Raw genomic sequence first — 23,885 nt, 5'->3', positions numbered from 1 at the left:
CAGAATTATTTTAGTGGGGACGGTGGTTGGAAGCGGCTAGCAGAGACTGAATCTGCAGATGGCGAGCATTTTGTGCAAAACTGGGGGGCACTTTAGGTTTAAAGATTCCTCTGCCATCTTCCTCCCCTTCGAAGCAATTTCAGAACTTTTTGGTTTAAGAAACTAAACGTGCTGTTGAGGCTAACGCCGCCATACGTTTAAAATCCAATCCAATACATGGGGAGTGAGTGACCCTAGCTGCTCATTGGCTTCATTTGTGTGAGCATTGGTTCTTGAGGCAGAATAAAAAAAGAAAAGCTTGCTCACACTAGCCATTCTTGAAAATGTGTCTTGACTTTAAAAAACCCCCACAGCTTTATTGAGATAAAATTGGCATACTATAAACTTCACCTGTTTTAGGCGTGGTAGTTAGTATATTTACAGTGCAACCCTCACCACAATCTAGTTTTAGAACATTTCCATATTTAAAACATTTGAGGAGCCAAAAAGAAACCTTGTTAGCCATCAGGCCTCATTCCCCTGCCTTCCCCTTCCCTTGGCAGCCACTAATCTACTGTCTCTCTACAGATTTGTCTATTCTGAGCTTTTCTTGTACACGGAAGCCTACAATATGTGGCCCTTTGTGTCAGGCTTCTTTCCTATAGCATCATGTTTTTGAGAGTCATCCTCATTGTAACATTTAGTTCTTTTATATTGCTAAATAATACTCTCTTCTGTGAGTATGAAACATTTTGCCTATCCAGTCATCTATCAATTGATGGTCATTTGAGTTGGTTGTTTTTTTTTTTTTTTTGTATATTATGAACAATGTTGCTGTGAACATCTGTGAACAAGTCTTTGTGTGGACATGGGTTTTAATTTATCTTAATTTATCAGGGGTGGAATTGCTGGCTCTTGTGAAATTCTCTGTTTAACTTTTTTGAGAAGTTGCCAGACTGTATGCCCAACTGAACCACTTTACATTCCCACTGGCAATATAAGAGTACCCGTTTCTCCACATCTTCAACACTTAATGTCTTTTAAATTACAGCCCTCCTGGTGGATGTGACAGTATCTTTATGACTTTGATTTGCATTTCCTTAATGGTTAAAGATGTTGAGCATCTTTTCATGTGCTTATTGGACATTTATTTATCTTTGGAGAAATGTCTATCAGATAGTTTATCCACTTTTTAATTGCTTTACTTGTCTTCTTACTGAGTTGTAAGAGTTCTTAATATATTATTTGTATTTTAAAAAATACAAACAAGTAAAAAATAAAATAACAAATACAAACAAGGGAGTTCCTGTTGTGGCTCAGCGGGTTAAAGATCCAATGTCTGTGAGGATGAGGATTTGATCCCTGGCCTCCTTCAGCGGACTAAAGATCTGGGGTTTCTGTAAGCTGCAAGTCGGTTGCAGATATGGCTCAGATCCTGCGTTGCCAGTGGCTGTAGTGTAGACCTCAGCTGCAGCTCTGATTTGACCCCGGGCCCAGGAACTTCCATATGCTGCAGGTGCGGCCATGGAAAGGGAAAAAATAAAAGAACCCACCGATAAAATACTTTTCGAGACCAAACAATGGAGTGGAAGCTCAAGACTTTGGCGTCATCATACAGTCTGGATTTAAACAACAACAACAATAACAACAACAACAGGGTTTTCCATTTATGAGCATAAATTAAGTGGTCTTAGACTCTAGACTTCATCTGTACCGTGGGGTAATAATGCCAAGTTCTGAGAGTTTCCATAAGGATTAAATGAGATAATGTGCATAAGCTGTTGAGTTAGCAGAGCACCTGGCAGGCCCTTACTGGCATCTTTGATTTATTCTGGGCCCTTCCTTGGGAGGTGTTGGTGCCTGCTCGGCTCTTAAAGCCCATATGCTTTTCCAGGTATTACCAGGAAATTGGGAATAACACCCACAGACTGATTCTGTCCATGAAATGGTTTTTATTCATAAATTCCTGAGTCTTTTAATTATCTTCACCACTTTTAGTTCTGTTGAAGTTTAATTGCAGCTAAAGCTTCTACAGCTGGGAACAATTTCGAGGCGTTAACGACTCTTTTAAAATTTAATGTTTTGATTTGTTTTGTCTAAAGTAAAACAACAGCAACAAATAAAACCCTTTGACTTTGAGGAGTTCCCTGGTGGTTCCTCAGGTTAAGGATCTGAATCCCATGTTGTCATTGCAATGGCTGGGGCTACTGCTGTGGCTCGGGTTAGTTTCCTGGCTGGCAAAAAATAAATAAAATGACTCTGACAGCCTTCTTTTCCTGCAGGAAAAGAACCAAGGCTTTGGAGTCATAGACCTGAATTACCTCAGTATCTTTTTTTTTTTTTTTTGTCTTTTTGCCTTTTCTAGGGCTGCTCCCGCAGCATATGGAGGTTCCCAGGCTAGGGGTCTAATCGGAGCCATAGCCACCGGCCTACACCAGAGCCACAGCAACTCAGGATCCACGCCGTGTCTGCAGCCTACACCACAGCTCACAGCAACGCTGAATCCTTAACCCACTGAGCAAGGCCAGGGATCTCGAACCCGCAACCTTATGGTTCTCAGTCGGATTCGTTAACCCCTGCGCCACGACGGGAACTCCTATCTCAGTATCTATTATAACCTTAATGAGATCATCAAATGCCCTTGAACTTTGATTTTCCCATCTGTGAAATGGAGCAGTAACACTCCACAGGGTCATAGAAAAGTGCCAGTGAAATCTATACGGATAAACACAGTGGTTGCCACTTACTGCCTTCTTAATTGGCGGCAAGTGCTTTAAGTGCTGTATCTCACATCACCCTCGTGATCTATGGCACAGGAGTTTTGATTCCCATTTAACAGGGAAAACGTGCCCAACGTCTCTGACGCACTCAGGATTGCACCCAACTCTAGAAGGCCCCGTTCCGTCCACAGCCACTGTGAAGAGGCAGCCATGGTTTTAAAGTTGCTCAGGGAAAGGACAAAAGCAAACAAACTGGGAGTTCCCTTTGTGGCTCAGTGGTTAACAAATCCGACTAGGAACCATGAGGTTGCGGGTTCAATCCCTGCCCTTGCTCAGTGGGTTAACGATCCGGTGTTGCCGTGGGCTGTGGTGTAGGTCAAAGTCGAGGCTCGGATCCCATGTTGCTGTGGCTCTGGCGTAGGCCGGTGGCTACAGCTCTGATTCGACCCCTAGCCTGGGAACCTCCATATGCCGCGGGAGCCACCCTAGAAAAGGCAAAAAGACAAAAAAAAAAAAAGTTGCTCAGGGTACCCCTATTGGTTTTCAGTTTGGTGCCGTAACAAATTACTACTTGTTCAGAGGCTTAAACAGCACACTATAATTCTGTAGGTCACAAGCCAGACACACATCTCGCTGGGCTAAAATCAAGGTGTCATGGGTCTGTGTTCCTCAGGAGGCTCTGGGGGAGAATCTGTTTTCTTGCATTTTCTAGCCTCTGGAGGCTGCCTGATGCAAGTGGTTGGGTTCTCAAATTGCATCGCTTTTTTTTTTTTTTTTTTTTTTTTTTTTCAGGGCCGCACCCACAGCACATGGAGGTTCCCAGGCTAGGGGTCTAAGCAGAGCTACAGCTGCCAGCCTCCACCACAGCCACAGCAATGAGGGACCTGAGCCTGGTCTGAGACCTACGCCACAGCTCACTGCAATGCCGGATCCTTAACCCACTGAGCCGGGGATTGAACCCGCAACCTCATGGTTCCTAGTCGGATTCGTTTCCCCTGCACCACAACGGGAACTCCATGCATTGCTTTATTTAATCTTTCTTCTTTAGTCACATCTCTGTCTCTCTGCCTCCCTCTTCCACTTTTAAGGACTTTCCTGATTACCTTAGGCCCATATGGATCGTCTATTTTAAGGTCGGCTGATTAGCAACCTTAATTTCCCTTTGCCATATAACCATATATATTCATAGGTGTGATTTTGTGATTTATGATAAATAGACATTTCATCTTCATCTGATTTCTAGCACAGAGCTCCTAAAACCCTTGGAATTTTCTAAGTGATGAGAGAAGTAAAGGTCTCTTTTGTTATGTGAATAAGGTAACCTTTGGAAAGCCCCAGGTAACCTAAGGATGGGGGCTGGGTGATTAAAGGGTTGAATTTGCAGCGTGATTTCCCCCCCACCCACCTCTGAGGGGAGAAGAAGGACTGGAGGTTGAATCTGTCACCAGTGGTCAGTGATTTAATCAATCATGCCTTTGCAGAAAAGCCTCCAGAAAACCCCAAAAGTGCGAATTCTGAGAGCTTCTGGGTGCGTGAACACACTAAAGATTTGGGGACAGTGGTGCACCTGGAGCACGTGGAAGCTTTGAGCCTTCTTCCATCTGGCTGCTCCCCGGTTAGATCCTTTTAAAATAAGTGGCAAAATCTAGTAAGGAAAATCTTTCTTTGAGATGCGAGCCACCCCAGCATAGTTGTTGGAACCCAAGGTGGTGGTCGTGGGAACCTCTAGTCTATAGCCTGGAGGTGACAGCCTTGGCGGGCTGCTGGAGCTGAAGCAGGTGGGGGCAGTCCAATGGAACTGAATCCTTAACCTCTGGAATCTCAGAAGTTCAGAATTGAGTTGAGTTGTGGGGTACCCAGCTAGTGTCCAAAGCATTGCTTGGTAGTGGAAAAACTGTTCCTCTTCATTGAAATTGGTGACTAGAACCCTTGTTAGGTTCTGGGGGTCAAGGTATGGACCACTTTGGGGGCATTATTCTGCCTGCCACAGTACCTATTCAGTAATATGATGGTAAATGAGCCTGGCATTCCACTAACTGTGGCTGGTTGGCTTTGCAGGAGATCCTGTTGGAAAGAAACTGCAGCAAGTAAGTTGCTTCCTTTTGCTGATAAACAAGCCTCCTTTCACCCACAGGCATCTCTTCCTCCTGCCTCACCATGCCCAGAATTTGAGTCTACATTCCGCGCCCTCCGAAAAAACAGAGTCAACCCCAGCATTTCTTGCCTAACCCTAAGTGTCCTTTAACAACGAGCACTTAAAATGGTCCACTGAAGGGCTTCCTGGCTTGGAACCCAAGTCTGGAAGGAGGAGGGGAACCCTCTGTCAGGAAGGGGGTGTGGAGGCTTGTGCAGGGCTCTGCTTCTTGTGCCCAAACTCCTTTTGTTGGAGTTTGGCCTTGGGAGCTACAGTGCTAAGACCTGTTTTTGGCAGGTCCTGGAACAGCAGTCACTTCCGACCCTCTGCTCAACTATTTGAGAAGAATAGGAGTGAGGAGTGATGGAGGAGCAGAAATCACCAAGTGAGTTAGCCTGGGGTGGGGTGGGGGCCTGGGGGGTTGGTCGGTGCTGGGAACCCTCAGTCCATAACCTGGATCCCAGTTAATCTACTTAGTTTCCATTTAAGCATGAAACGTGGGATCCATATAATTCTGCCCTTGCTCCAGGCAGCCATCACGCTTCTTGTCACATGGCAGATGCGTCCCCCTGCCAGGCACAGGGCAGACCCTCAGTCAGTGTCACATTGGCGGTTGCTAAGCCCATACTTCTCTTTAATCTCTTCCTCCCTGCGTTTCACCCTACACCAGCTCCAAAGTGATCTCTAGCTGTGTGGATGTCACCTCTCTACTGAAACACTTCCACTACTTGTCACCTCCCAGTGGGCTCTGCTGAGACTGCAGGGGGGCATGGTCAGCGATTTCAGCATTCGGCCTGGCCTGTCTTGCCTCCCCTCTGACCACTCACCCGCAGGCAGCATGCAGTCTAGCTATCCCCCAACTCCACGCAGACTCCCCAGCAGGCCAGGCCTTTTCGCAGCTCTGTGCCTCTGCGTGTGCGGTGCCCTCTGCCTGGATTCCCCTTCTTCCCCCCCTTGGCTGAGTGTTAGCTCTGAAATTCTGCCCGCTTTGGCCCTGGAAAACCCCCGAAAGCGCTGGATTCCTGGTGTACTGATGACTCGCTGTCCTCCCAGCCACTCGAAGGCAGTGACATCCACGGCCAGCCCTTAACAAGGACCACGTGTTAACCCACGAGACTGCTGACCAACTGAGTGCCCTGTGACCTTTCGTTCACAGAGCAGGAATGTTTGTAGGGCAGTGTGTGTGGATGTTTTAATATTAGGAAAACTTGTTACTTAGCACATGTTCTAATTCCTCTGTATTCTCTAACCCCACACCTGCTTTTTCTTTCTGGTCTTTTTTTGGGGACTTTTTAGGCACCTGCGGCATATGGAGGTTCCCAGGCTAGGGGTCGAATCGGAATTGCAGCTGCCGGCCTGCACCACAGCCACGCCAGATCCTAGCTGCATCTGCGACCCACAGCTCACGGCAACACCGAATCTTTAACCCACTGATACTAGTCAGATTCGTTTCTGCTGAGCCATGCTGGCAATGCCTCACACCTGCTTTTTCTAAATGCTCTTTTTCTTCTTAGGATTCAGGAAGAGAGAGACGGAGGTGTATGTCGGCAATCTCCCGCTGGACATCTCTGAGGTAGGCTGCCGTCTTGGTGAACGCTTGCTGTGTGAATTCTGTGCTGGTACCGGTTTTAAAAGATCTCTTACAGCTGCGAATGTGTAAGCGGTCACTAGTTGGTGACGAGGCTGACCACCTCATCACAGTTTGCCTTGGATTTTCGCAGTTGAAGGGCTGAAAGTCCTGCATCCAACCTTCCATGTAAAGACGGATGGGTGTCGCCCTGTTTATGGATCTGGATGGAGGGGCCGCAGTGAGGCAGCTTCCCTTCCGGAAGGGGGCTTTGTGACAGTTCCATGGCCGATCTTTTGGTTCTAGGGAGCAATGGGGGCTCAGCTGAAAAGCCACACTCATTTCACTTTGCCATGAACCAGTTCCATCAGCTGGCTGTGTATTTGGAGAGTAGAATGTAAACAACCGCATTTTTGACCCCAGAAATCATTCCTCTTTGGGGAGGCCTAATCACTAAATTGGAAGTGATTATGGAACTCCATAGGTGCTGAAAATCCCTCATAGTGCATTTAAAGTATAGATGAAAAGAGAACAAAATGTAAGTCTAATGATTTGAAGTATCCCCTGGCTTTTTTTTTTTTTTTTTTGAGCATTTTAAATTTTGTGCATTATGCAAAACAATGTATCTGAGGCGCTCTCAGCCCGTTCAAGGTAAATAAGTTAGTCCTTGCCCCCAAGCTCAGTCTTAGATGAGGATGAGAGAAACTAACTTGTGGAACCCCCAGTGCATGTCAGACATTTTTCCGAAATGTTCTGGTCTCGTGCCCCCCTTGCCGTCCAGCTAAACTCAATCTTCTCTGCCCAAGTTGTGCCTTACTTCTTTTACGCCACTTAACTATATTTTAATTAACAGGTATGCCCCAGGAAATAGGCTAAATGCTTTGTTAGTGTGATTTTATTTATTTCTTATAGTAACTCTGGGTGGGGGGTAGTGTCTTCATCTTGGAGATGAGGCTGCCAAGGCTCGAAGAGGTACCCCTTAGCCAGCTATACAGACCTAGTGACTGGCCAGCCAAGAGTTGAATCCATATCCAGTTGCCGCCCAGACCAGACCACATAATTGATGAGACATGTAAGTAATTCACTATAAAAAAAAGAGGGACCTCTTATGTTTTCATCTGAAAAAGAGAGAAGAAAATTATATTGGCGTGCCCAGAGGGAAGTACTTCATTTTGACTCAATGCGTTAATTCACATGGAGTCAAATGAGTGGGTTGGAGGATTCTTGGCATGGGATGGAAAAGATTCTCCTTCCCCTCTTTGTCAGGCTGGTCCAACCCTATACTTGACAGTGCAGTGGGGGCAAGAGCCCTGCAGGCAGGTCTGCAGTGGTCTGGGGGAGGTGAGGCACTGACTGGCTCGGCCACCTATCCCCACAGACCCTGTTTCACAGCCCAGCACCTGGTGCTTGCTTGACCGAGCTTTCCCCTGGCATGGTAGGGGGGCCTTTGATCCTTGTCCTCTTCACAGAAAAACAGCAGCCTCTCCAGCTTACAAACTGAGACTACCCTCATTAGAGAGGAAAGACTTGAACTAAAGAAGTCAGATTTTGGAGTTCCCATCGTGGCTCAGTGGAAGCAGATCTGAATAGGAACTATGAGGTTGCAGGTTCAATCCCTGGCCTCGCTCAGTGGGTTAAGGATCCGGCATTGCCGTGAGCTGTGGTGTAGGTCAAAGTCGCGGCTCGGATCCCATGTTGCTGTGGCTGTGGTGTAGGCTGGTGGCTGTAGCTCTGACTAGACCCCTGGCCTGGGAACCTCCATATGCTGCCAGTGCAGCCCTAAAATGCAAAAAAAAAAAAAAAAAAAAAAAAGAAAAGGTCAGATTTTAATAAGAAATTTCTGGTTATAACATTAATGCCTTGTTAGGAACTGTGAAGTTAGTGCCTAAGACTTTACCCTACTCACCAACCAACAACTTGCTAATTTAGCCTTCAGCGGTTTCATTGCTGTTGGTAAAAGATGAACGTCTTGGATCAGCCATGAAAGATGATTTATTATCCATAGCCATCACAGTAACAGTATTTTTTATTAACATTTTGTACTGAGCTATAAATTATGTACCATAAAATTCACTATTTTAAAGCATGAAGTTCAGTCATTTTTTGTATATTCACAAGGTTGTGTAGCCATCACCACTAATTCCAGAACATTTTCATCATCCCCAAATAAATCTCATACGCATTAGCAGTTCCTCCTCCTCTTCTCTTCCACCAGCCCCTGGCAACCACTAATCTACTTTCTGTCTGTGTGGATTTGCCCATTCTAGATATCTCAAATGAATGAAATCATACAACACGTGACATTTTGTGTTTTCTTTCACTTAGTGTAATGTTGTCTGGGTTCATACATGTTATAGTACTTGTCAGTATTTCCTTCCTTTTTATGGCTAAAATATCTGTGGATATGCCACAGTTCATTCATCATGGGGCATTTGGGTTGTTTGCACTTTTTGGCTACTATGAATATTGCTGCTCTGAGCATTGGTATACAGGTTTTGGTGTAAACATGTTTCAGTTGTCTTGGGTATATACCTAGGAATGAAAGTATGGGGTCACATGGTAACTCTCTGCCAAACTGTTTTTCAAAATAGCTGTGCTGTTTTATATCCACAACAGCAATGTATGAGGATTCCAATTTCTCCACTTCCTTGTGCAAACTTGTTATTGTCTTTTTGATTATAGCCATCCAGTGGATGTGAAGTGATACCTCATTGTGGTTTTATTTGCATTTTCTCAATAATTAATCAGCATCTTTTCATGTGCTTTTGATATCTTCTTTGGAGGAATGGCTGTTCAAGTCCTTTGCCCATTTTAAAATTGGTTTGTCTTTTTGAGTTGTAAGAGTTCTTTATATATTATATGGATCCAGTTCTATCAGATATATGATTTCGCAGATATTTTTCTCCCATCAGTTGGATTATTTTCTCTATCGTATCCTTTAATATACAAACATTTACTTTTGATGAATTCCAATTTTCTATTTTTTCTTTGGTTGGTTGTGCTTTAGGTGCCATATCTAAGACTCTATTGCATATTCCAAGATCACAAAGATTTATACTTGAGCATTCTCCTAAGATCTTTCTAGTTTTAGCTCTTATTATATTTAGGTCTGTGTTTTTTTTTTTTTTTTTTGTCTTTTTGCTATTTCTTAGGCCGCTCCTACAGCATATGGAGATTCCCAGGCCAGGGGTCCAATCGGAGCTGTAGCCACTGGCCTACACCAGGGCCACAGCAACGCTGGATCCGAGCCGCGTCTGCAACCTACACCACAGCTCACGGCAACGCCGGATCTTAACCCACTGAGCAAGGGCAGGGACCAAACCCACAACCTCATGGTTCCTAGTCGGATTCGTTAACCACTGCGCCACGACGGGAACTCCGGTCTGTGGTCTTTTTTGAATTTGTTCTTTTGTATGGTGTGAGGTAGGGGTCAGTTTCTTTTGCATGTGGCCATTCAGTTGTCCTAGTGTCATTTGTTAAAAGGATTATTTTTTTCCCCATTGAATTATTTTGGTCCCCTTGTTGAAAATCAGTTGACCATAAATGTAGCAGTTTATTTCTGGGTCTCATTCTTTCCATTGATCTATATGTGTATCCTTACGCTTACTGCATTCGCTTACTATAGCTTTGTAGGGAGTTTTGAAATTGATCACACACTTACTCTTAAACCCATTAGTTTGCTTTCTATCCTAGTCAGTTTCCTGAAACTGGTGTTGCTGAGTATATGAGTACCTTTCTTGATGCCAAATGGATTTAAAACCTTCAAATGCCTCTTTCCATAATTAAGATAGACTGGATAAAACCTGAAAACCCTCTCACAAGAAGATATTTGGAAATAGAGGCTAAAATATACATTTTTTGGCCACACCTGTGGCATGTGGGAGTTTCTAGGCCAGAGATTGAACCCGCACCATAGCAGCGACCCAAGCTGTTACAGTGAAAATGCTGAACCTTAACCCACTGAGCCACAAGGAAGCTCCTAAAATATACCTTTAAATACATAGCCAAGGCCTAAGGAAAGTTAAGAGGGCCCCAGGTAAGCAGTAAGTAAAAACCAGAATAGTCTGGCTGATGCTTTGGGGTCTTTGCCTGCCTCAAAATCCAAAGAGTGGATTGGATTATAACAGGAGATGACCCCTTGGGCTTAGGTGAGGAGGGCAGTGGCAATCGACATTACTGCAAAAGCAGGGTCCTTGAAGGGCTGGAAAATGTCAACTACAGAACCTTTGCTCCTCGGCCCAGAGCAGTGATGAGGAGGTTAATCTCTTCACCTGGGTCTGTGGCTGGTAGGACTAAGAACATAGAAGACCAGGCCTGGTTTCATGTGAATTGGGGTTTAAATTCATTTACCTGCATAGTCTGGGAACCTTCAAGCTAAAATCTAACCTTTAATAAAGTTAGAAACCTAATTCATGAAAAAACATTAATACCGGAGTTCCCGTCGTGGCGCAGTGGTTAACGAATCTGACTAGGAACCATGAGGTTGCGGGTTCGGTCCCTGCCCTTGCTCAGTGTGTTAACGATCCGGCGTTGCCGTGAACTGTGGTGTAGGTCGCAGACGTGGCTCGGATCCCGCGTTGCTGTGGCTCTGGCGTAGGCCGGTGGCTACAGCTCCGATTCAACCCCTAGCCTGGGAACCTCCATGTGCCGCGGGAGCGGCCCAAGAAATAGCAACAACAACAACAACAACAACAAAAAAAGACAAAAGACAAAAAAAAAACAAAAAACAAAAAAACAACATTAATACCATGAGTGGAAGGAACCTTCCAAAATCTGATAAAGAGTATCTACAAAAAAATAAATATACAGAAAACATTATCATTTTGGAGAAAGAAATTTGTTTGTTTTTGCTTTTTAGGGCCAAATGTGGCACATGGAAGTTTCCCAGGCTAGGGTCAAATCCGAGCTACAGCTGCTGGCCTATTCCACAGCCACAGCAATGCCAGATCCGAATTGCATTTGTGACCTACACCACAGCTCATGGCAATGCTGGATCCTTAACCCACTAAGTGAGGCCAGGGATTAAACCTGTATCCTCATGGATGTTAATTGGGTTCATTACTGCTGAGCCACAGTAGGAACTCCCAAAGAAATATTTTAAAATCAAGAACAAATACCTCTATCACTTCTTCTAACATTTTATGGGGTTTCTTAGCCAGAGTAAGTGAGAAAATAAAAAAAAAATATGTAAGTTATAAGAATTGGAAAGGAAAAAACTGTCATTATTTGCAAATAAAGCTTAAAAGACTTGGGTGTGTTGTTAGAATCATTAAGAATTTAGCAGGGTGGTTGAATATAAGATAAATATACAAAAGTCAATTGTGTTTCTATATAAGTGGAACAAAAACACAAAGAGCTAGAAATTAATAAAAGTTGTTAAGACATATTTAGAAAATTATGAGCATTTACCAAAAGACATTAAGACTTAAAGAGATGGATAGGAAACATCCGTTTTATATCCTTACATTGATACATAGATTTAATGTGGTTGTGACAAAAATACTCAAAGAATTTGACAAGCTGATTGCAAAATTTATGTGCAACAGAGCAGTCCCGTGCATCACTGCACCTTTCCGAAGACGAATAAGGGGGACAGAGAGGAGAGCACATTTTCCATTGTGGTAACGGTGACCTTGATGTGGGTGCCTTGCTGATAGCTGACGTACAGAACAGCGTAGAAAGTCTGGAAATAGACCCTCACATCTATGAAGGCTTGGTGTGTGGAACCACCAAGTGGCATTGCAGATCGGTTGGGAAAGAAGGGACTACTCAGTCAGCTGGTCCTGAGACATTGTTTTGCTCTTGCTGTTTCTGTCAACATTGCACTGGTGGGCTCGGTCAGTGAAGTTAAGGCAAGGAAAAAGGAAGACACAAGAATTAGAAAGTGTCATTGGGGCAGGTGATGTGATTTCAGTGCTAGAAAATCACGACCAGTTATCTGTGTGCCCAGCTTGTACCTTGCCTGTGACCTCTGAACTCGTATATTCAGTTGCCTGTATCTTATCTCTACTTGGGCAGCTAACAGGCCTTTCAACCTGCTCCTCCCACGGTCTTCCCCAACTCAGTAAGTGGCCCCAAAGCTGAGAAATAGTCTCATTTCGCACCTCACATGTTTTTCACACTTCACATTCAATCTGTCAGCAGGTATAAAAATAGACCTAGACTCAAACTATCCTTTGTATCCAAAAGGAGGTGGAGAATGGAATATCTCTTTAAATTTGCCAACATAAACAGTGGAAGGTTGAAAAGGGACTAAAGATGGTGACCTCCAGGGGAGGGAGGGAAAAGAGGGTGGGAGGGAGACGGAGGCACAACTTCTGAATTTACCTTGTGTTATTATTTGGACTTGAAAATATATAAATATTTTCATAATGAAGGAAATCAAATTTATGTATTAAAACACCCCCTAAAACGTGAAAACAAATTAGGGACATAACTAGTTTGGTGTCTGAGAAAAGAATTATTCAAATTGACCTCAGAATATGGTATTTTGACTGTATATCCTCAGTAGGTTCAAAAGAACTCCAAAGAAATCTTAAGCTTTACTCAATTTTGTTGTCTGTAATAATCCTGGTATTGTTACTTGAACCTGTTATGTATTTACAGTAACAGCAGGTAGAGTTCCCAGTTGTGGCTCAGTGGTTAACAGACCCGACTAACATTCATGGGACGTGGGTTTGATCCCTGGCCTCTCTCAGTGGGTTAAGGATCTGGCGTTGCCCGTGAGCTGTGGTGTAGGTCACAGACATGGCTTGGATCCCATGTTGCTATGGCTGTGGGGTAGGCTGGCACCTGCAGTTCCGATTGGAACCCTAGCTTGGGAACCTTCATATGCTGCGGGCGCGGCCCTAAAAGATAAAAAGACAAAAAATTTATATTAAAAAAGTAACAACAGGTAATTAATGTCGTTAGGAATAAAGATACTTTGCATAAGAGAAAAGGTGTAAAAATAAAAGAAACTAAGTAAAAATTTCTATAGCTTTTATATATGAGTTGGAATCATGATAACTGATTATTTTCCCTTTCAAAGATACCTTCTGGGCATTCTCATTGTGGCTCAGTATGTTACGAAGCTGACTAGTATCCATGAGGATGCAGGTTTGGTCCCTGGTCTCCCTCAATGAGTTAAGTTGCCATGAGCTGTGTAGTTTGTAGACTCGGATCAGATCTGGCGTTGCTGTGGCTGTGATGTACACTGGCAGCTGCAGCTCTGATTTGACCCCTTGCCTAGGACCTTCCATATGCTGCAGGTGCAGCCCTAAAAAGCAAAACAAACATTCCCTTTGTGGCTTAGTGGGTTAAGAATCCCACTGTAGGAGGTAAGGGTTCACTCCTGGCCTGGAACAGTGGGTTAAAGGATCTGGTGTTGCCGCAGCTGCAGTATAGATTGCAGCTGTGGCTCAGATTCCATCCTTGGCTTGGGAACTTCATATGCCACGGGTGCAGCCACTTAAAAAAGATACCTTCTAACTCTGTTCATTGAAAGACCTTGGCACTCTAACAACCCAGTGGCAATGAACTCCTAGCTCCTAGACTGTTCACTTTATTATTTATTTAGTCTTTTTAGAGCCACGCCTGTGGCATATGGAGGTGTCCAGGCTAGGGGTCGAATCAGAGCTGTAGCTGCCGGCCTACACCACAGCTACAGCAATGCCAGATCCTTAACCCACTGAATGAGACCAGGGATTGAACCTGCATCCTCATGGATACTGGTTAGATTCATTTCCACTGAACCACGCGGAAATTCCTAGACTGTTCACTTTATTATTTATTTATTTTTTTTGTATGGTAAGCAAGTAACATCCCCTTAAATAGACTGTTCACTTTAAATACCATTCCTTACTGAAAGGAACTAGGCTTTTTTTTTTTTTTTTTTTCTTCTTGCTGCATCCAAGGCATGGGGAAGTTCCTGGGCCAGGGATCAAACCTGCATCACAGCAGTGACCTGAGCCATTGCAATGTAAGGAAATAACCAACTCCTGGTCAGGAGCTGTTATGCCAGAAAGCTAGAAAGCTCTCAAAGCCCATTAGGTTTGATTGAAAGGATGGGAGAGGTTGCAATGGTTGTAATTAAAGGAGAGATACTTGCTTCTTGGAGCTGTGTACTGAAATGTTTGCAGATGTAGTAAAGAGGTGTTTGAGATTTGTTTCAGGCCACCCTAGCAGCAGGGAGAGAGGTATAGATGAAACCAGGACGTCCATGAATTTTTGGGGGGGACTTGTGCTGCAGCATGAGGGAGCGAAAACCAGGCAGAGGTGCCCTTGCTTGCTCTCCCCCCACCTTTTTTTTTTTTTTTTTTTTTTTTTTGTTTGAGTTGAGAATCATTAAGGCTGCATGATAGGTATGTAGGGATTTGCTGTACTATTTCCTATATATGTTTGAAAGTTTCCAAATAAAAAGAGCACGTGAAAAGGAGGTCATGGGTCAAAGATGGGACAATTTGTGCTTCAAAAATACTAATGACTATCTTTGATTAAAACTTACAAATGATAGGGAGTTCCTGTTGTGGCTCGGCAGTGATGAACCCGACTAGTATCCACAAGGACGCCGGTTCAATCCCTGGCCTTGCTCAGTGGGTTAAGGATCCGGCATTGCCGTGAGCTGTGGTGTAGGTCACAGACGTGGCTCAGATCCTGAGTTGCTGTGGTGTAGGCCCGAAGCTGCAGCTCTGATTCAACCCCTAGCCTGGGAACCTTCATAGGCCATGGGTGCGGCTCTAAAAAAAAAAAAAAAACAAAAACAAAAGAAAAAACTTACCAATGATAAAAAGCAGTGATTTGTAGTAATATCTAAAGAAATAATAACTAAAAAAACCAAAATTCACTGGACACATTGAAGGTAGCAAGATAATAGTTTATTAACATAAAGCTTGGTAATGAAGGGGAAAGAATAAGTGTTTATCTTGCTTTTGCAACGCCAGTGCCATTTCAGGGCAACCCAAATGACCCTAGCGGATGAGAGGAAGTTCTTTACAGAGGAACTCTAGCTCATAAATGAAGAAGTCATAGAAAAGTAATCATTTTGCAAACCGTAGTAAAATACCTGTTTCAGACAGTGGATATCAGAGCATGGTAAGTTTATTAGGTAAAATATTGATGGGCAGTTTTTTTTTGTTTTTGTTTTTGTCTTTTTGCCTTTTCTAGGGCCGCACCCACGGCATATGGAGGCTCCCAGGCTAGGGGTTGAATTGCAGCTGTAGCTGCCAAGCCTACACCAGAGCCACAGCAACAGGGGATCCGAGCCGTGTCTGCAACCTACACCACAGCTCATGGCAATGCCAGATCCTTAACCCACTGAGCAAGGCCAGGGATTGAACCTTCAACCTCATGGTTCCTAGTTGGATTCCTTAACCACTGAGCCACGACAGGAACTCCTTGATGGGCAGTTTTACGATGGAGGGATCAGGCTGTTACTATCTGAATTTGTTGATTAATTTAGCATTACTAAAAGGGAGACAAGCAGATATAAGCCTCCTTAGTGGTGCAATATTATTGAAGATCAGTACCATCTATAAAATATTCTAGCCAAAAGTTGTAAATAATAACCTGTATGTGAAAGCTCTCTGGCTAATTTCTAGTCTAAAGGAAATAGGGGAAGGGGGAGAGAAGATCAAGTTAAATGCTGCCAAAAAGAAGCAGTACTCTCGTCCACAGAGCAGATAACTATAACAAGTCAGCGTCAAGGAAAAATCGAAAGTAGGGGATCTTGGCCTGGTCACTGCTGTGGTGCATGGGTTTGATCCCTGGCCCCGGGAACTTCCACGGTGTGGCCAAAAAAAAAAAAAAAAAAAAAAAAAATGTGGGGATCTGAAGATGTAGAAAAATTTAGAAAAGACTTAAGGGAAGTGACAGCCAAATATAATGAGTAGATCTTGCTCTCATCCTGATGGGGACAACAGCAAAAAAAGGTGTTTTGGGGGTTTTTTTTGTCTTTTTAGAGCCGCACCTGTGGCATATGGAGGTTCCCAGGCTAGGTGTCTAATCGGAGCTGTAGCTGCTGGCCTACACCAGAGCCACAGCCACGCCAGATCCAAGCCGTGTCTGCAACCTACACCACAGCTCACAGCAACGCTGGATCCTTAACCCACTGAGCAAGGCCAGAGATCGAACCTGCAAACTTGTGGTTCCTAATCGGATTCATTTCAACTGCGCCATGACAGGAACTCTGCAAAAAGGTGTTTTTGAGACCACTGGAGACATTTTCCCATTAGTCCATAAACTATTGGTAATTTTTGTGGTTTGATAATGGTATTGTATCTACATAAGAAAACATCCTTTTTGGAGGTATAAAGTAATTAAGGGTGAAATGACATGATACCTGGAATTTGCTGTAAGACACTCTAGTAAATCAGAGGTGGAGAGGTAAGTGGAACAATTATGGCAGGATGTTGATAGTCGTTGAAACTCGGTGATGGGTTTGTGGGGGTTCCTATACTTTCTACTTCTATGTATGTTTGGAATCTTTTATCACAAAAAGTTAAATGTGCCCCGAATCTGAGCTCTTCCCATTCACGGCTCTCACCCTGATCCATGCCAGCATCGTCTCTCCTGGATCACTGCAGGGTCACTCTTAGCTTGTGTCCCTCCGTCCTTGATCCCTTCAGTGTTGTCCTAACACTGCAGCTGGAGCAAGCCTATAAAAGAGCAGATCTTGGCATCCCTGTACTCGGAAGCCTCCAATGGCTTCCCTCTTATTTAGGAGAAGCCAGAGTCTCACGAGAGCTGGTCCCCTGTGGTCCTGTGCCTGTGTCTCCCGTGCCCTTTCCTTGCTCCGCTTCAGCCTTGCTGGCCTCCTTGCTTAGACCCCAGCCTGCCTTCGGGTCTTGCACTTGCTGTTCCCTCTGTTAAAGCGGCCCTTCTTCCAAGCGTTGGCCTCCTTTGCTCAGCTGTCACCTTCTCCAAGGGCCTGCCTGGCAGCCCCGCCCCCAGATTATAGCTCCTCCTCCTGTCCCTCTCTGACTTTGTCTCTTTAATCCTTTTTTTTCCCCTTAATGCCTCTCAGCATTGAACATACCATGCATGTTACTCATTCATTGTATTATCTCTCTTCCCCAAATAAGCTCAGCCCCAGGAAGGGAGAGGCTTTTGGGTCCTCTGTTGGCTTCACCTAAGGCATTTTGTAGCAGGAGGAGGCACTTGAAGTTGAATGAATGAGAGGAAGGGAGGACAGTGAACACAGACAACTTTTTCAAGGATTTTTGTAATAAAGGAGGGTAGGAGGTGGGGTGGGAGCAGGAGGGGGTTGTGAGGTCAAAGGTATTGTGTCTGTAAGTATTAAGATGGCAAATATTAGAGCTCATTTGTATGTTCATTTAGTGGGGAAGGGGGTTGCTGCAGGGGAGAGAGTAGATAATTCAACATCAAAGACCTTGAGAAGGTGTGGGGGGTCTAGAGCAGCGACAGGTAATCTGCACAGAGGGGTGCACCCAGGGGTGCAGGGAGGTGCACGGAGGTGACAGCAGCAGAATATGGGTGCCTCTCTCTTCTCAGTGAAATAAGAGTCAGGGTTATCAGCTGAGTAGAAGGAGGGTGTAGAAGGTTTGAGTGGAGAAGTAGCCTGCAGTCATTTTGTTTGGGAGACTGGGGATCTGACCATTAGGAATACGCAGTGGGGATGCCGTGAAGCCCTCTGCACAGGGAAAGATCACAGCCAGCGATGAACCAAGGCGTCTGTGCAGGGCGAATAGGAAGGCAAGGGCGAGGCGGGGTGGGGTGAGGCTGAGCAGAACAGCAGCAGCAGAGTCGAGACACTCAGGAGTTTGCAGGATGGTGATCAGAGAGTGGCGCTGAGGAACTCCAGGTGTGAGCTGGAAAGGTGGTTAAAGAATGCAGCTTGAAATTGCCATTTGGCGATCGGCACAGTCAATGGTAATGAGAGGGTGCGGGGTGTGTCCTGGGAGGAAGGGAGCTCAGGCGATGGGAGGCACCTGTTGGTCCCTGTTTTTCATCTCTGTGTGTGTGGCTTTTATCATTTCATATATTTAAGAGACGTAACCGTGTTGGCACATGCATGCTTTGCCAATAGGCATTCAGATGCTTAGCTTGTACCATAGGAAATTGCTGGCATTCGGCCATTATTTTTATCTGCAAAAATGTCCGTTCACATGGCTCGAACTAAAAGTTTCCCAGTTTTGGAGTTCCCATTGTGGCTCACTGTGTTAAGAACCCAACATAGTATCTGTGAGGTTGTGGGTTCGATCCCTGGCCTCGCTCACTGGGTTAAGGATCTGACATTGCTGCAAGCTGTGGCATTCATTGCAGGTTTGGCTCTAATCTGGTGTGGCTGTGGTGTGGTCCGCAGCTGTAGCTCCGATTCGACCCCTAGCCCGGGAATTTCAATTTGTTGCAGGTGCTACGCTTAAAAAGAGAAAAAGTTTTCCAGTTTTTGCTACTTTAAACAGAGCTTCAGTGAACTGGCTTGTACCCGTGTCCATGTGCACACGCATGAGTGTCTCTAGGACCTGCACCTGGGGGTGAAGTCAGGGCCACTTAGCGCACACAGCAGCATCAGCAATGCTTGGTGTTGTCCAGCTGCTAAATTGCTGCCTTCTGATGGGTGTGGAATTATTTAACACATAGGTAATTGCAGTAACCTTCCATCTGCCCGGCACAAAGTCAGGGGCCCATAAATGCTGGTGCCATAATTACGAGTAGGCTATAATCAATGTTTTGGTGATGATTGATTGGAAGGAATCTATTGTTAAGTGAAATAGGTGAAGCAGAGGGTACAGTGCGACCCCATAATCTCTGCATAGATGTGCAGTGCTTGTGTTTTGGTGGCAGGATTATGGGTGATACTGCTGTTTTGCTTATCTGTATTTTTTAAAGTTTTCTGTAATAAACAATTAATGCTTTTGTAATGAAAAATCCTAGGAAGTTATTTTCATTATTTGAAATGAGATGTAAAAGATTCCCTAAGGGGAATGAGGCAATTTCAATTTAAAGGACCAAGTGTCCTGTCAAATCTATAGTCAACCAAAATTTTTTTAAATAAACAAATGGAACTCTTATGGGGCAGAAAAAAAGTAGCGTAGGGTTGCCTTCAGATTTTCGGAGTTCCTAATGATAACGTTCAACAGGAACAGCATCTGCTGATGGGAGGACCTCACTGATAACAGTGATTGGCATCCCGTGGGTGAAAAGATGTCAGCAGATTTCTTTTGTATTTTGGGGGGGGGGGGTGCGTGTGTGTGAGAGAAAGGTGGTGGTGGTTCTTCTCTCATCTCACGCTCAAGCATGTTGTCTGAAAACGAGTGCTTCCTGAATCTGCTTGATGCCATGGAACAGTAGTTTTTGACCTGGGCTACATATTAAAATCATCTTTAATTATGTATATTTGGTGTTTTTAGGGCTGCACCCTCAGTGTATGGAGGTTCCCAGTCTAGGGGTCAAATTAGAGCTGTAGCTGCCAGCCTAGGCCACAGCCACAGCCATGTGGGATCCAAGCCGCATGGCAATGTGGATCCTTAACCCGTTGCGCGAGGCCAGGGATCAATCTGGCGTCCTCATGGATACTAGTCGGGTTTGTTAACCACTGAGCCACTATGGGAACTCCAAAAGTCATCTTAAAAATATTGATAAAAATATTGCTTTAGCCTCAACCTCCGATTCTGGTTTTGTTTATCTGGGGTGGGCCAGACATTGCATCGGTAGTTTAAAAAAAAAAAAAAAAAAAGTCATTTTCCAGCTGAATCTCATATGCAGTCAGAACTGAGGACCATTGCTATAGAAGAAGAGTTGGCAAACTTTTTCCTATAAAGGATCAGATAATAAATATTTCATGCCTTGCAGGCAGTGTTCCTCTGTCGCACATACTCAGCTCTGTCACTGTAGCATGAAAGCAGCCATAGACGGTAAATAAATGAATGTGCGTGGCTGTGTTCCAGTAAAAGTTTACTTACAACAAGGATGGTGGTTTGGATTTGGCCCAGGGCCGTGGTTTCCTGACATCTGTCATCGAAGGTACAAAAGTATAAGAGTTGTCAAAATTTACCATAATTAAAATAGAAAAGAAAAAAAAGCTGTGGTTTTGCATGATATCATGAAGAGAATGTAGGATTTGAAGTTAGAGGCCCCGGGTTCAAATCCTGACTCTAAATTCACTTTGTCCTCTGAGGGCTGTCACGTAACCGTTCAGGTCCTCACTTTATGCCTCTGAGAATGAAGCCAATGATAATGTACACTTCACAGGGTGGTTGAAAAGAGGAAATGAAATAAGGTTTGTGAAAGTGCTTTATAGACTGACAATGCTAAGCACATACTCCTTGTTCTCACACGTTGCCCGTTGCTCAGCATCTTGTAGATTCGTGTGTAATAAGCATTAAATATTTAAAAGTAAAAGCAAATTAGAAAATTTGAATTTAGATGTAATATAAACATGAAGATTGAGCAAAAAATGCGCTATACATTATGCATTTCTATTTTCCTAAGCCAGTAAAGTGACTTTAAATCGGTGAAAGCTGCTTTTAACAGAAGGTGGTGTATAAATATACATTTTTCCAAAGTAGAAGTTTCTAGGGAAACATTGGTTTTGATCACGAGTGTGGACTGTACAGTGGTAACGTGCTGGGGGCTGGCGGGGGCGAGGGGGGAGGGGGAGCTGAGGAGGTGGAGGGGCCCAGGTAGGAGCTGACACCGGCTCCCGATGCGGGCAGAGGAGCATGCATCCGTGACCTTCCAGAAAGCTTTGCAGTAGAGCTGAGTGGCAGCCAAAGGGCAGCTGGCAGGGAGTGGGTGGGGAGGAAACGGAGGCTTTAGGCAGACCCGGCTCTTTCTACACAGGGTTGGCAGAAAAGAGAAAAAGCGGGTGTCAGTTCAAGAGGGCATCAGGGTTGGGTCAGTGTTTCCGTAAAGGAGGGAGGCTGGTCTTGGTTGGAAGCGGAGGGGAAGGAATAGAACCTGGGTCCACAGGAGAGGGAGGCAGCCTGAGTGCAGCAGGGGAAGCAGCTGAGAATGGGATGGAGAGGAGTTCCCGTTGTGGCGCAGCGGAAACAAATCCAGCTAGTATCCATAAGGTTGCGGGTTGGATCCCTGGCCTTGCTTAGTGGGTCTGGGATCCGGCGTTGCTGTGAGCCGTGGTGTAGGTCGCAGACACGGCCCGCATCCCAGGTTGCCTGGGCTGTGGTATAGGCCGGCAGCTGCAGCCCTGATTCAACTCCTAGCCTGGAAACTTCCATATGTCGCAGGTGCAGCCCTAAAAAGCTTAAAAAAAAAAAAAAAAAGAAGGAGTGGAGAGGTGACCATGTCCCTGGGGCAGTGGAGGCCCAGCTGCAGGGGGAAAAGTGGGGAGGGGAGACTTGCACAGAAGGTATGGTGGATTTAAGAGCTGGGTCCGTGGCTCCCTCAGCGCACTGCCCGCCCCCGCTGGTTTTTAATCCCAGACTTCACTTCGCCCTGTCATTTAGATGGATCACGCCTGTATATCCCCTCTAAACTATAAGCTCCTTGAGTGCAAGGCTTATGTCCAGCTCAAATCCGTATCTCCTGTAACAATCAGCACAAGGCTGGTATGTAGCCTCGGTTAAATGGGCGAGGAGAGAAATGAAGGAAGATTGCCATGACTACAGGACTGAGTCAGCAGGGGCAGTTGGCCTCGCACTGTAGATTTGGTTAAAGCAAGCTTCCCCGCCTAGGTAGCGATGAAAGGGAGGTAGCCTAGATACCTAATAAATTAAAAGTCACTTCCTCCTGGGAGCCCACCCTGACCACTTCTTTTCTCTCCAAACCTGGGTGGGAGCCCCATACTGTGTGCTCCTGGGTGCGTCTCTACTTCCTCATCACGGACCTGAGCACCCTCTGCTGAAATGGTCAGTTTACATGATTGTCTGGTCGGTGCCCCACATGTCTGTTGAGCTTCAACTGAAGGCGGGGCTTTCTTGCCTCTGTTTTGCATCCCTGTGCACAAAACCTGGCATACGGGGCACACAATAGGTTCTCATTAGGTATGTGTTCAGGTTGATTACAGATTAGCTGGTTGGGCATATGACACCTGGCGAACTGATTGTAAGTTTTGAAGCCTTCTCTCTCTCTCTCTAAAACCCTGCCATTATAGGAGGAAATTCGGTGCCTTCTGAAGGACTTCAACCCTCTTCACGTCCACAAAATCCAGAATGGCTGCAAATGGTAATGACCGTTCTTCCTTTGTTTTCTTTAGGAAGCAACTCCTTTCCTCTTTGTCCGTTTCGCTGCTGCGCTGGTGTCACAGACTAGCTCAGCAGCTCCCAACGCCACACCTACTGCCACTTGGCAGAGGGACTTTTGGGAAACCCCCTTTCCACATTTAAGGCTCTGACTCGGTAGCTCATACCGCCTTATCCATACAGCCGTGGTTTAAAAATCCAGAGACGGGGGCTTACTTTTGATAATGTCCTTGCTCTGTTTTCTGACTCAGAGCAAGTTACTGGACCTCTCTCAGCTTTAGTTGACCTGCAAATCAACCTACTCATGTTTCCCCTTTCTTATTTTCAAGGCAATAAAAGGGCTTTGGACTTCTGTGGGGAGTGCTCTGAGGGCAGCCCAAAGCTGTGCCATATGGTATATCTGGCAACAGGGTCAGTGTGTCACCAGGGCAGGCTCTCCTACTGCCCATCCCAGCTCAAGTCTAGACACCCGTGTGGCCTCCTTCTGTCCTCACAGAGGGGAGAGAAGAATCTTCTAGGTGGGGGCTCGGTGCCCTGCTGCAGCTCTGTTCCCAGCTGGGCTCAGAGCTGCCCTCTCCTTCCTCTGTAGCTTCGCATTTGTGGATCTGGGCTCCATGCAGAAAGTGGCCCTTGCGATCCAGGAGCTGAATGGGAGGCTCTTCCATAAACGAAAACTATACGTGAATTCAAACAGAAGATCTCCCAAGAAGTCCCCTGATGTGGCTGAGCGGCCCCAGGAGCTGCCGGTAGGTCCCTGGCTTCTCCACGCTCTGGGTCGCTCTGTGTTCACTCTTCAGAGCTTGGCCCATTTTGCTTTCTGTTTTCTCCTCCTTCTGTCCCGTCTTAGTGTGGATAAAGCAGGGGCTAGGATGAACTTAGGAAACTTTTATGACCTTTAACAGTCGAGAGGAAGGTTGGTACAGAAAACTTGGAACTTTTTTTTGGTCATTTTAGGGCCGCACCCGTAGCATGTGGAGGTTCCCAGGCTAGGGGTCTGACTGGAGCTGCAGCTGTCGGCCTACACCACAGCCACAGCAGTGCCGGATCCTTAACCCACTGAGCGAGGCCAGGGGTTGATCCTGTGTCGTCAGGGGTGCTCGTCAGATTCGTTTCCGCTGAGCCATGGCAAGAACTCCAAAAACTTGGAATTTTGAAATGGAAGGAAGGCTGTTTTCTTGGCAAGGACAAAAAGGGGTTACTATTAGGCAATTCATTCAGGGCTTTTTTTTTTTTTTTTTTTTTCTCCTTAGTCTTTTATTTTAATGATTTTTATTTTTTCCATTACAGCTGGTTTACAGTGTTCTGTCAATTTTTTACTGCATAGCAGGGTGACCCAGTCACACACA

General features: G+C 45.2%; 1 protein-coding gene across 1 annotated transcript in view; it reads left to right on the top strand.

The window, feature by feature from the left end:
- Window positions 1-23,885, top strand: part of TDRD10 (tudor domain containing 10) — a 53,233-nt gene that overhangs the window by 725 nt on the left and 28,623 nt on the right. The window contains 6 exon segments of the mRNA NM_001246198.2: window positions 4,758-4,786; window positions 5,131-5,188; window positions 5,191-5,218; window positions 6,348-6,406; window positions 22,452-22,522; window positions 23,129-23,285. Coding sequence (NP_001233127.2) covers window positions 4,785-4,786; window positions 5,131-5,188; window positions 5,191-5,218; window positions 6,348-6,406; window positions 22,452-22,522; window positions 23,129-23,285 — 375 coding nt within the window. The 5' untranslated portion in view covers window positions 4,758-4,784.

Source organism: Sus scrofa, chromosome 4, assembly GCF_000003025.6.
Source record: "Sus scrofa isolate TJ Tabasco breed Duroc chromosome 4, Sscrofa11.1, whole genome shotgun sequence".
In the NCBI taxonomy this organism is placed as follows: Eukaryota; Metazoa; Chordata; class Mammalia; order Artiodactyla; family Suidae; genus Sus; species Sus scrofa.
This window is presented reverse-complemented; position numbering and strand designations above follow the sequence as displayed.